Below are 12,814 nucleotides of genomic sequence, written 5' to 3'. Positions count from 1 at the left end.
TAAGATTACATACAAGAGTATAACTAAAAACTACAAATATTAATAAAGTTGGTAAGCATTAAAGTTTACCACGAAATGGGCTCGCCTCAGCATAATACTGACCCGAGAGCCAGCGCTGATCTTCCGGCGAGACCATTTGTGGGCCACGAACGCAGCCGTATGACACGGCCCTATCATAAGCTGAACGCAGCCTATATCAGCATATATCAACCCGCACACCCGCTTCACATCAGACCAGGTGAAACTTTTTCACTCGTTATTCAGTGAGCCACATACAAAAGGCGATAGATTAAGGTGGCTAAGGGACGCAAGCCCTCCCCTCGCCCCAAAACCATCAAAGTCCCTTCATGAAGATTTTTATGTTCCTACCTAAATCTACCTTCATATATTGGTTACAATCAGCCCCAAACTAAAATTCTGAATCCACCACTGGGCCAGCGTCTTACCCCCCATAGCTCCGGTTTCATTTCCCGGATACTACCCAACCATTCTACTTTTATACCAATTTTGCATTAAACTGACAAATCAGTTGGACAAATCAAGGGAGTATAATAATCATTTTGGTATTTGGGACTTATAAACAAGAGCTAGAAACTGTTGCAAGCAGAGACCAATGTTGCATCAGACTGTTTACTATCTGCCATTAGGCAGGGACGGCAGGGTAGGCCTATATGAGTATCTACAGAGCATTTAACTACTGAGATTATCGCAAGTAATGCTGTAGGTATGGTAAGGAAGTGGATCTCCTTTCCTTGTGACATTGTCACAATCAATAAACCTTCTGGGGATCTCATGTTATTGTCATTGTGAAAAGGTACAAGGACTACAAGGTGGTATACAAATAAAACTTTTTGACTATAAAATGGTGTCATGCTGAACTAAAGTGGAGGTTGTGAGTTTACCAAGAAATATCAATAAGTTTTTCAAGCCTTATGCATGATATACATATTACTCACTTTCCAGTGAAGCAATGTATTGTTATGTGAGTGTGAAGTACCTTTAACATTGGGCTATTATAGGGGAATAAAGATGATATACCCTCTTAAGGCTCAATAATAATTAGAGGACAGAGGTGTTTGCATGTGCAGTAATAACAGGTGTACAGGTTGGTGATGCCGGTCAGATTTGTAGCAGCTTCTGATATCTGTCATATCTCAGTCATTTATATATTCTTATTATTGTTTATTGACATCTCCTAAATGACGTTTTTGGTCCTGTGCTTTGTCTAGCTACTTTAATAATGTCCAGTGCCTGTTGTAAGTATCTTGGTGGTCACCTGTTGTATCCTGGTGACGCGGACCCGGTCGCCGAGGTCCCGCAGCGCGCGGAGCCGCCGCGCGGGCGCCCCATCCGACCGCAGCTCCCGCTCGAGCTCCGCAGTCACCACCAGCTCGTTCACCGCCGGCAGCGGCGCTGCAAACATCCAAACAACACATATACACTCTCTGACACAACGTTAACTACCTTACTACAGTCTTTGCAAGTATAGAAGCGTTTTAAACTCACCCGAAGCGCCCTTCTTGAAGAACACTTTCAACTTGTCCTGCAGCGATTTAGTGTCCCGGTCCCTCGAACTCATGTTGCGGCCGCTTTTACTATCACTACCTAACTAAACACGCTAAAGCTTAAAGCTATGCGCGAAGATTATCTATGAGTGTGAAATTGCAAATAAAAAGACATATTTATTAAAAATAATCTCACTACCGCTCCTTTGCTATTCACCATCTGACAGTTCGCCCTGTCGGTCGCAGCACAGCTGACAGCACTTGCTCGATACGCGGATTATGAACGCGACGTAAACATTGTCCAAACAAAATACGTGATGACTATTGAGTTTTACTGTTTAATATTGTTAACTTTATCACGCGTTTATTAATTATGGAATATTAGAGATATAAATAGATCATGTGTTAATAAGGAACGTGACAATACATTAGGTAAACAAAAGAAGCCTCATCCATTATTTCTGAACGAATTCTAAAGCAGTGTTGCCACATGACATTTATTTTTATAGGGCGCGTTCGAGCAGACGTAAATTTTTATGTCCCGGATGTTTTTTTCACAAACGCGCTCTTAGTCTCTTGTGGTCTCTTGCAACTTTCTTGAAGTTACTTCCGTTCAATGGAAAATATAAAACATTAATACATAGTGTTGTGTGCATATGTTACTACATATGCCATGAATCTAGTATAAAACTGGATTGGGCATGAGTGGTGGGGATAACTGACAGAACGGGATAGTCTTATGTATCTTTCAGTAGGAGTAGCAGCGAAAGCGCTATTATTGTTTGTCCTTGTCACAATCTCACATATTTTTTAATCCCCACCTTAAAAGTATGGATTATGGTGGGCAACAAATAATTTCGACCAATCATAGTGTCGCATTGCGTATGTTTTGTCCCTCACGGAGGCACGCGTATACCACTTCTATAGGATGCCTCCTTCTATGAAATATGCACACAACACACCTCGGTCCCCATTATTTTATATATTTATATTTTGTCAATTATTATTCCCCAGTGGTCACCCTAAAATGCAACCCTACTAAATTAAGTGGTTATGAAATTATTTGTGGCCGCAATACATCCACAGACCAACATCAACATTATCGTGTTGTAATTTGATTTTGATGCACAACTGTCAACCTTATTACACATGTAATACGAGTTCACTGAAAAATATCAAGCAAGTGAGTAAGTAATATTATGGACATGGACTATGAATAAAATGGACTATGAACTGAATAAAGTTAAACATATATTCACCTTTTTCAAGAGCATGGAAAACAATTTTTATGGTAAGTAATAAATAAATATCTCTCCATAGTAACCTAATTGGGGGATTGAGTTGTTCGCGTCCGTAGGAAGATTGCCCTTTGTTACCCTACACGTGTCCCCCGGGTGGCGCCAAAAGAACAACAACGCCGAGCAATGGGCGGCGGTTAATTAGCCTATCACCTAGTTGGATAACAGCTGGGAGAGGCCATTGGGGGCCTTGAGGGTACAAATGCCCTCTAAAATACCAATAAGAGAAGGAACTCTGAAATAAAATCAAGTGCGGCGGTACACTTTGAGGCAGCAGCCCTGCCAACCGTCTAGGGTACTATGGGCTAATAACCTGTATATCCGAAATCTACAATCTATTACTGAAACTCAAGGAAGGAATACACGGACCGATTTAAACAAACTGACCTTTGGCGCGAAAATAAGGACTCTGATTGGCTGCTGGAATGTTCGCACAATGCGCGAGGAAAGTCGTGTACACCAGGTTGTTAAGTATATGCGAGACTACCAATTAGACATACTTGGCATTTCGGAAACAAGATGGAAGGATTTTGGTGAGCAACAGATTGAAGACCACACTCTCCTGTACTCTGGGCAGAAAAAGAAGCATGAGTATGGTGTGGGAATCCTCCTTACCAAAAAGGCCCGTTCTAGTCTGCTTGACTGGAAACCTGTATCAGACAGAATAATTACAGCTCGCTTCAAGTCTAAAGTGAGGAATATCACCTTAGTACAGTGCTACGCTCCGACCAACTCGGCGAGCTAGAGTCAGAAAGAGGCATTCTATAGCCAGCTCGGTACAGCAATGCAAAGCATTCCAAAGGGCGACATTGTGATCTGTCTGGGCGACTATAACGCTCAGATAGGAAATAGCAACCGAGGCATAGAACCATGGATAGGGAAACATGCACTGGGGACGAGAACCGAAAACGGTAACATGCTAGTGGACTTCTGCTGTGAACATGATCTGGTGCTTGGAGGTTCAATTTTCCCGCATAAAAACTGTCACAAGGTGTCTTGGATCTCCCCAGACAGAAGAACGGAGAACCAAATAGATCACGTGATGATTAGTAGAAAATGGAGACACTCACTATTGGATGTGCGCAACAGAAGAGGAGCAGATGTAAACAGTGACCACCATCTTATTGTAGCCAAAATACGCTTGAAGATAGCAAAGGTGCGAAGCACAGCAACCACATCATCTCGGCGGTTCGATGTCTCAAAGCTGCATGATGCGGTCACTAGACAGAATTTTAGCACGGAAGTTCACAACCACTACAACTCCCAGAAAGATGAAGGAATGTCAGTCGAAGATCATTGGCAACTGCTAAAAAATACCTTTCGCAAATGTTGTAATACGTTTCTAGGGCACCAAAGCCTCGAAAAAAAGGAATGGATATCTAAAGAGACCTGGGATAAAATAACGCATCGTAAATCCATCAAAGACAGGCATAACGTTGCAAGCGATCTAGGCACGAAAGAAACTTTAGCCTATGAGTACTTCCTTTGTGAAAGCGACATAAAACGCAGTGCTAAAAGGGACAAGCGTAGGAGAGCAGCATCTATTGCCAGAAAAGCGGAATCGGCAGCACATAATGGGAACACTAAAGAACTTTACCGGGCCGGTAGAGAGCTTTGCAATAGAAAAGCTGCGGCACGACCCATAGTAGACAAAGCTGGAAAGATACTCGTAACGCTTGAAGAACAAATGTGTAGGTGGCACGAGCATTTTACGGAAGTCTTCCGTACTCTGGATGACGAGCTTGACGAGGGAGAACCAGTTGAGACAGCGGAGGTCCTGGACATAAAAGTTGACCCTCCAGATGTCGATGAAATCTCCTGTGCTATAAAGAGTTTGAAGAGTGGAAAGGCTCCCGGAAATGACTGCATCCCGGTGGAAGCACTGAAGAGCAACCCGAGGGCAATGGCTAGTGTGTTGCATCCCCTGTTCGTAGACATCTGGGAAACGGGACGACTACCTGAAAGTTGGAAGGAGGGGATAATCATCAAGCTACCCAAGAAGGGAGACTTGTCCCAGTGCTCCAACTGGCGCGGAATAAACTTGCTGCCTGTCTGCTCCAAGGTGCTGTGTAAGGTTCTGCTGAACAGAATGTCGGCCGCTGTCGATTGCAGACTCAGGGATGAACAGAGTGGATTCAGAACGGGACGATCGTGTACGGATCAGATTAACGTCCTGCGCATGATCCTAGAGCAGTGTCATGAGATGAAAAGCGAGCTCCATGTCCTGTTCGTAGACTTCGAAAAGGCTTTTGATAGGGTAAAGTGGAGAAGCATATGGCGAATACTGAAGCAAAGGGGAATACCAGTCAAGGTCATAGAAATAATCAAGTGCCTTTATGAGGGATCCACTTGTCGAATAATGCACAGGGGCCAATTGTCAGATCCGATACCCGTCACTGCTGGAGTTAAACAGGGCTGTTTGCTGTCACCATTGCTGTTCCTGATTGTCTTGGACGATGTGATGCGCAGAGTTACCAGTCAAGGGGAAAGGGGGCTGCCCTGGGTCAATAGCAAAACCCTTGAAGATATTGACTTCGCTTATGACCTGTGCTTACTCGCTACGACACAAGACTATCTGCAGTCGAAGACCGATGACCTGGCCAATGCCGCAGGAAGAGAGGGATTGCGTATCAACTGTGCTAAAACGAAAGCTATGCGCCTGCACGCCCAGAATGCAACGCCTATTCTAGTAAACAGGGAGCCAGTTGAAGAAGTAACAAAATTTACATATCTGGGAAGTGTTATGAACCCCCTGGGAGGTGCAGAAGCGGATGTTGAAGCTCGCATCAATAAAGCCCGCGCCGCATATGCGCAGTTGAAACCCGTATGGACTTCCACAGTCATCACTCGCCGCACCAAGCTAAGGGTTTTCAACTCGAACGTAAAGTCGGTCCTCCTATATGGATGCGAGACATGGCCCGTCAAGCAAGACATAACCAGTAGACTCCAGGTGTTTGTAAACAAGTGTTTGCGGCGAATCTTAGGAGTCTACTGGCCACGGACCATCTCCAATGTTAAACTATGGGAACTGACTGGCCAAAACCCTTTAGCTAAGGAGATACTTCTGCGGAAATGGCGCTGGATAGGACATGTTTTACGAAGGCCAAACAATCACCTATCCAAGCAAGGGCTGACCTGGAAAATTCCCGGAAAAAGAGGACAAGGTCGCCCACGTACCACCTGGAGGCGCACAGTGGAAAAAGAGGCGGCATCAGTTGGCCTCGGCTGGGCGGAGCTGGAAGAGGCCGCGCTGGACCGCGAAGAATGGAAATCCCTTCTGAGAGCCCTATGTCCCTGATGAGGGATAACAGGATATCATCATCATCATCATCATCAGTAACCTAATTAATAATTACTTCCTCTGGCGGTTAAACATGTATAGCTATATAGGTACTTACTTCATTTGAATGCTTCCCTAAATATTGGGCTGACCCTTGTAAATATTGCTTACCTACTTTAGGAGTGGCAGGTGCTGTCTCCTGTCAAGGTTACACGTCTAATCCCGCTGACAAGGGTCAGTGGCAGCGGCGGCTGACGAGGAGCCCTGAGGGCCTACTGAAAACCACTTCGTTTTTTTGTTTGCCTATTTGCCTCTCTATTGCTCGAATAAGCAAGAGCGATAGAAATGTAGATAACGAAATTTCGAATTCCGATGTCCGCGATAGGCGCCCGGTAATAAGCAAGAGCGATAGAAATTTCGAATTTCGATGGCCGCGTTAGGCGCGCGGTATACCTACAGTAATATATTAATACACAACGAAAGCCGCAAAAATATCTGACACGATCTTATTTGTAGTGCCGTTGTAGAGCCATAAGAGCGTGTCACACAGATGCGGCTGCTTGCCAAGACAGTGTAGAGTTAGGGCCGGCACAGACGGACTGCAACTTGTATGGGAACTGCACGCCGACGTTGCGTTGGCGTGCAGTCTGCGTGTAGTTCTTTGCCATACAAATTGCAGTCAAGTTGCATTCCGTCTGTATCGGCCTTTGCTCTTTTTTGTATGAACACATCGTGGGCAAACTGGACTAATCTCGTTAATATTGGGATTAGGTTGCCAAATGAACCTTGGGCTCTTTTAGGATGCAACCGGGAAAGCGCTCAGATAAGGAACTATTTTTAAACCCAATCATACAATTATTGTCAATCCCTCGTTTTTGGATCAAAAAGATCACTGTGTTATGTCTTTCCTATAGACATACACAAGAGTTATTAAGGGCTATAAACGTTAATTTTCTTATTTAAACCCTAATCCACGTGAAAAGGTCCTCCTTTTATTTACAGAACTATGATAAAATCATTACTTACATGCCCACAAGCTGTTAACTATTGCCCACAGGAGAGAAAACTAGTGTGTTCGCGCGAACTGTACATTTTTACTTAATAACTCTTGTGTATGTCTACAGGAAAGACATAACACAGTGATCTTTTTGACCCTTTTACTACCTAAGGATAAGTTCTATAACCATACTAAAATTACAGTTCTATTGGCCCAAATTATCCAACTGTTCTGTCATTTTAGGGACAAAACTGCTACAACATCAATCATTGGGTAAACCTTAGGGTAAACCTAATTTGCGTTATCGAACTAAATATAATTTATGTTAATGGGACTTCTGTGAGTTCAGTTCACATTCTGCCTTTATTTTGATTAATTCATTCTTCATAAAGACCCTTTTATCCCGAGGGCGTTTCTCAAACTGAGAACATCATTGTCCCTTTTATTACGTGAAATTAAACAGATAAGCGCCGAACACAACTTAGCCAAATTACTGTCAATACGACGCCATTATGGAAGTATTATTTATATTTGAGGATAAGCGGAAAGTTAGGGCCGTCAACACAGACGTATATAAGGGTCATAGACATCGCTTGTGAGTTATGTGCGAATCTAGTCCGTCTAAACTTTACACCGATTTGAATAGCACAGATAAAGTAAGCGTTATATTTTCATATAAATTTGACATTGCCAAACTTTATTATTGCAAATGCCATGCAAAATTTTTTGGTCCCACTCTAGCGTGATAAGTAGGTACCTATGTAGATTGTAGGGTCGCAAGGGTGGGGATGTCATTTTATAAACCAAACTTAAAATTGTTAAATAATATGACTGTTATAATAATTACATATAATATATGGTAATTTGCCAGTAACTGGCCACCTGTTAGTAACTGGCCACCCTAAACTAAAAATGAAGTCTATTCACCTATAAACAGAATTCATTTTAGTATAAGTTGGATAGTTATTAAAGTCCGACTCACGCTTGACTGCACATTTCTAATAAGATTTCTATTGTGTTGGTATTTTTTTCAAAATTTTAGACCCAGTAGTTTCGGAGATAAAGGGGGAATGGTCGAAAGATAGACGCACGAGTAATCCTATAAGGGCTCTGTTTTTTCCTTTTAAGGTACGGAACCCTAAAAAGGGAAATGAATAAAATTTCTGCCTAATTTCGTACGTATGTATGTAGATTACAGCCCTAGGTCGAAATATCGGACCGCATCGCCTACGTGTATTATTAACCTTTTGCGAGCACGTGTGATAAAAAATAAATTGCATGCAAGGCAGACACAAATTGGGTGCGGTTGTCTATTTAGAAATATGTCTGTGCTCGTAAAGTATACAGTGGGGGTGTAAGCCCGTAATGCACTCAGTATGGCTACTTAAGCGATACTTAGTCAAATTGAATTTCCGAAAAAATAAGTGGCGAGGGAGACTGAAAATTCTATATTTCTTCCTTTCGACTGTGTTTTGCTTATTAAGTAGCTACTATAAGACGTTCAATTGTCCTTTCAATTTGTTCTTTCGTTATTTTACATTTTATTCAGAAAATGGAAACGTTACTTTACATTTTAATGAATTTCGCTCGAAGCAACTCTGTGTTTGTTTTCTTTAAGTCGTTGTAGCGGACTCTTTGCTGGACCTTTCCTGCTCGTTTGTGACCGTGTGACACATGAGAATTATTTGTCAATTTTACTTTCGTGCAATCACTTTACTCTCAGATAAATATACTATTAGTCTATTATATTAGTTATATTACTATTATTCAGAATGAAGTTGAACAAACTAAAATCATTAGTAACTGAGATATGTTGTACAAATAAAATAAGCACACGTATCATCGAAGTTTCACTAATTATTTTCATTTGCTACGCATATTTTTCTTTAAGAACGGAGCAGGAGGATACGGACGCGCGTTACATTGTTTTTGATGAAGGTTACAAGGTACGGAACCCGAAGATAGGGCAAGAGGAGTTGTTGTGGCGAGTGGAGCAGACCTTAGCACAGGCGGGGCAGCAACTGCTAAATGAGGCAGAGTTTCCTATCATTGATGATAAGATGCCTGTGATAGTAGTTCTGGCAGGGAGGCGAGCAGCGCGCCTACAGTGGTTACTAGCGTCTCTAGCGACTGTGACGAACATTGGTGACGCCCTTCTAGTAATTTCTCATAGCTTCTACGACGAGGCAGTGAACGAGCTCGTCCAACGCGTCGACTACTGCCGTGTGCTGCAGCTTTACTACCCGTATTCCGTTCAATTATTTTCAAAACGCTTTCCGGGATCGGATGTCAACCGCTCGCGTGCTGTCGCTATCGCCGCCGAAGAAAAACAACACTGGTGGTGGACTGCAAGCTTTCTCTTTAATCATTACACTTTTATTGATCCTAAGTTGGGTCTAGCTGTTTTTCTTCAAGAAGACGATTACGTCGCACCAGATTTGCTACATATGTTAAGATACGCGCAACGAGCGTTCATGTATCATCCTGAAGCAGAAGTTATTTCACTCGGGAGACCAGTTACAGAAGCTGATTACAGTCTGTTAACTATCGCGCCATGGCAGCCGCCTTTTGAATCAGGACTGGCGTTCAACCTAACCTTCTTTAAGAAGCTACATGCATCAGCGTCATACTTCTGTCAATATAACGATGCTAGTTGGAGCTATTCGCTGCTAGCTGCCTTCGCGTCCCGGCCGCGTGGTTACGTTGATATGATAGCGAGTATGTTGCCTAGAGTTGTGTCGACGCGGCAGTACGCTAGTGGGCGTGAAGGGGCAGAGAAAGCGCAGCGGGTTTTCACCAAAATATTTCCCACGCGCGTGCGCGTAGCGTACATAGCGACAGGGGAAGGTCGAGTCTCTCACCCTGAGACAGTGCCGCGCGGGGCGGGGGGATGGGAGGACGCGCGCGATCGCCTGCTGTGTCTGGACCCATTCCTGATGACCACGGAACAGCCTATTTGCAATGGGACTTCGCAGCCGCAGGGTCAGATGCTTAAGCTGCCTGGCATTTAATAAATTGTGGAAAGTTTAACATTTTGTTTTAATGGATTTTATAAGGCAGAATCATTTATTTTATTCCTATTTTCATGTAAACTATTTTGATTATACCCGTAAAGGTATTTTCCAATTATAGTCTCTAGCTCTAGCCCACCCCCAAAGCAAAACTTGCCGAGACTAATGCAGTGTTGTATTTGTCAAAAAAAAAAAGATTCAAACTATGTACAATGAAATATGAATAAGAATAATATTTATTTGAAAGAAAAACCTTATTAACATGGAATGCCTTTATATAGTCGTAGGTCTCTTGTGGCTAGTGGCTAACAGAGGATAGGGGTACAGTCAGCATCATTAATACACACAATAGAATGTAGTAGCGGGTGGTAAAACGCACCAATAATATCTGCCATCCTAGAGTACCTAAATTTTAAAAGCAAAAGCTTGAAGCTATTGCGTTCAAAAGTATCTAACGCTACATATAAATGTAGAGTCAGCCCGAGATAAGTTTGCAACCGCAGTAATATTTTAAACCTCGAACTTCTGTGACAATGAAACAACTTGCACTGCGTGTGCTATCAAAATCTGTCTGTCTGTCTGTCTGTCTGTCTGTCTATCTTTAGGTTGTAACGGCAACAGAAATACATCATAAATATGTGAAAATTTCAACTGTATAGCTATCACGGTTCATGAGATACAGCCTAGTGACAGACAGACGCACGGGGTCCCTTTGTTTCCCATAAAGTTTTAAGTCATAATGTATTGTTTGTCATATTATCGTTAGTCATAAAACTGAAATAGTTAACTTTTCAGGATTTTCGTAAGGTTATTCTACAGGGTGAATCATAAGTCGTGAATAGAAATATGTGTTTCTTACTGTTTAACTTTAGCTTAATTAAACATGTGGACGTGACAACAGGCAGAAATATGTAAACGTTGTTTGTTAATTCGTTAATAAAAAAAAATCTTTTAAATTTTCTGAGTCTCATGGTCACCCTAATTGCTACGTTAAGCTGACATAGACCCACAACATGATAGTATGGTGCAAAATCTCCGCGACAGTTTACTTACTGTTCCAGCTCATGCACAGGCGAGCCAGGCGAGGGGAAGGCCGATTATTGGTCCGAAATACCTATTTAATTAAAATAAGTACCTACTTTAAGCTACAGACCAAGTCTCGTCGAATAAGATTGGTGTTTTTGCTATTTAAAATTATTCTCAATAAAGTTTAATTGTTTGCTTCTAGAGTTAATGCAATGAATTTGCCTTACAATACTGCGATAGAAACAAAAAGTTCGCCGTTTTATAACGTCTAGTTTTAAACGTACCGAAAACAATGATAACACATCGAGCGCCCGAGCGGCGGTGAGTGCTACGGTGGATGCTACGAGTGCTACGTGCGCTACGACGAGTTCTAACAATAAAACAGACAATGGGAATAAGTAAAATAAATGAAGTTACCTTTTGTTCTTTTAACTGTCGAAGTGTTAAGCGGTCAACGGATGATATTAGACGACTGTGTACCATGGTCTAATAAAACATGGTCTTCTATTCCCAGAGTGACACGGGCCTACGTCACAATAACATTGCCACTTTATTTCAACATAACATGTTACATGGGTACATTATACCTATGGTTAATAAGTTAAAATATTTCTTTATAATATTATAATTTTCATTTATATGTATTTTATCTTAAATTTTACAATAACACGTCATTTTTAATTATTCATTAGCAATATCTTCCGATTCACGAAAGAAATTTCAGAAGTTCGGGTAATTCTGTTTACATTACTGGCAACACAGGATAGCGCTGTTACATTTGACAATTCGGATCTAGATAACTTCATGCCCTGACCGTCATCCTTGTCGAACGCGTGTTAATTGTTATTTCCTTCTCGCTCAGTGTCAGCAGTCGCAGTGTTTTCCAAACTTTTCACGTCGTAAGCTTGGTAATTAATGTGTAACTGTGAATTAGTTTTTCAAACGTTTGTCTTGTATAGATAAATAAAGTTTAATTTAATACATTAGATTTGTTTTATTTTACTATGTTTCTACATGAATAACTTAAAATTAATGCCGTTACAATAATTTTCACCGTTGGTTAAAATTCTCCCACATTTTAAAGTTTGAGAACCTGTAAACAGCATGATGACGTAGGCCCGTGTCAGTTAGGTCATACGCGAATCTCGGAATAGAGTACCAGGCGGAGTATATTATTATACCATGCTGTGTACCACAGCTGATATTATAGCTTTACAAGAAACTTGGATTCTACCTCATGACCTCGGATATTTAAGCAGCATCAGTGACGAGTTTGCCTGTACTGGAACATCAGCAGTTGACACGTCGACGGGTATTCTGCGGGGCAGGCCGTACGGCGGGACTGCCATTTTATGAAGTAAGAAGTTGTTTCCATCGACCTCGGTTATCCAGTGCGACAATGTTAGAATCAGTGCGGTTAAGATGTCATCGGGCGATAAGCATATTAGTGTTCTGCGTATACATGCCAATCAACGGTGTGGATAACTTACCTGATTTCGTGCAGTGTATGAGTGTCATAGACGCTATTGTAAAAGAAAACTGCGTTGAGAATGTTTATATATTAGGTGACTTCAACGCGCACCCGGGTGAGTTATTTTGGGACGAGATGTTTAGTTTTTGTACGGAACAGGGGTGGATTTGTGCCGATACCGTAAAACTAGGCATAGACTCGGGCGCGCATACGTACTTAAGTAAAA

General features: G+C 42.0%; 3 protein-coding genes across 3 annotated transcripts in view; 2 read left to right on the top strand and 1 right to left on the bottom strand.

Moving 5' to 3' along the window:
* LOC134791597 (tuberin) overlaps positions 1-2,013 on the bottom strand; it is a 43,814-nt gene extending 41,801 nt beyond the window's left edge. The window contains exons 1-2 of the mRNA XM_063762646.1: positions 1,507-2,013; positions 1,277-1,413 (exon numbers count right to left, since the gene is read on the bottom strand). Of these exons, the coding sequence (XP_063618716.1) occupies positions 1,277-1,413; positions 1,507-1,579 (210 nt within the window). The 5' untranslated portion in view covers positions 1,580-2,013. The remainder of the gene's footprint in view (positions 1-1,276; positions 1,414-1,506) is intronic.
* The window catches only part of LOC134791252 (small ribosomal subunit protein mS33), a 271,224-nt gene that overhangs the window by 51,429 nt on the left and 206,981 nt on the right, over positions 1-12,814 (top strand). The gene's annotated exons all lie outside the window — the stretch shown is intronic.
* On the top strand, positions 8,853-10,091 carry LOC134791595 (alpha-1,6-mannosyl-glycoprotein 2-beta-N-acetylglucosaminyltransferase-like). The gene has a single exon (XM_063762645.1). The coding sequence runs from the start codon at positions 8,853-8,855 to the stop codon at positions 10,089-10,091; it is 1,239 nt and encodes a 412-aa protein (XP_063618715.1).

Source organism: Cydia splendana, chromosome 6 (assembly GCF_910591565.1).
Source record: "Cydia splendana chromosome 6, ilCydSple1.2, whole genome shotgun sequence".
In the NCBI taxonomy this organism is placed as follows: Eukaryota; Metazoa; Arthropoda; class Insecta; order Lepidoptera; family Tortricidae; genus Cydia; species Cydia splendana.
The sequence above is the reverse complement of the archived record's forward strand: the minus strand, read 5'-3'. Positions and strand labels throughout refer to the sequence as shown.

Bases quoted from the DNA above. Each gene is read 5' to 3' on its own strand.
- LOC134791595 (XM_063762645.1), top strand. From the start codon at position 8,853: ATGAAGTTGAACAAACTAAAATCATTAGTAACTGAGATATGTTGTACA.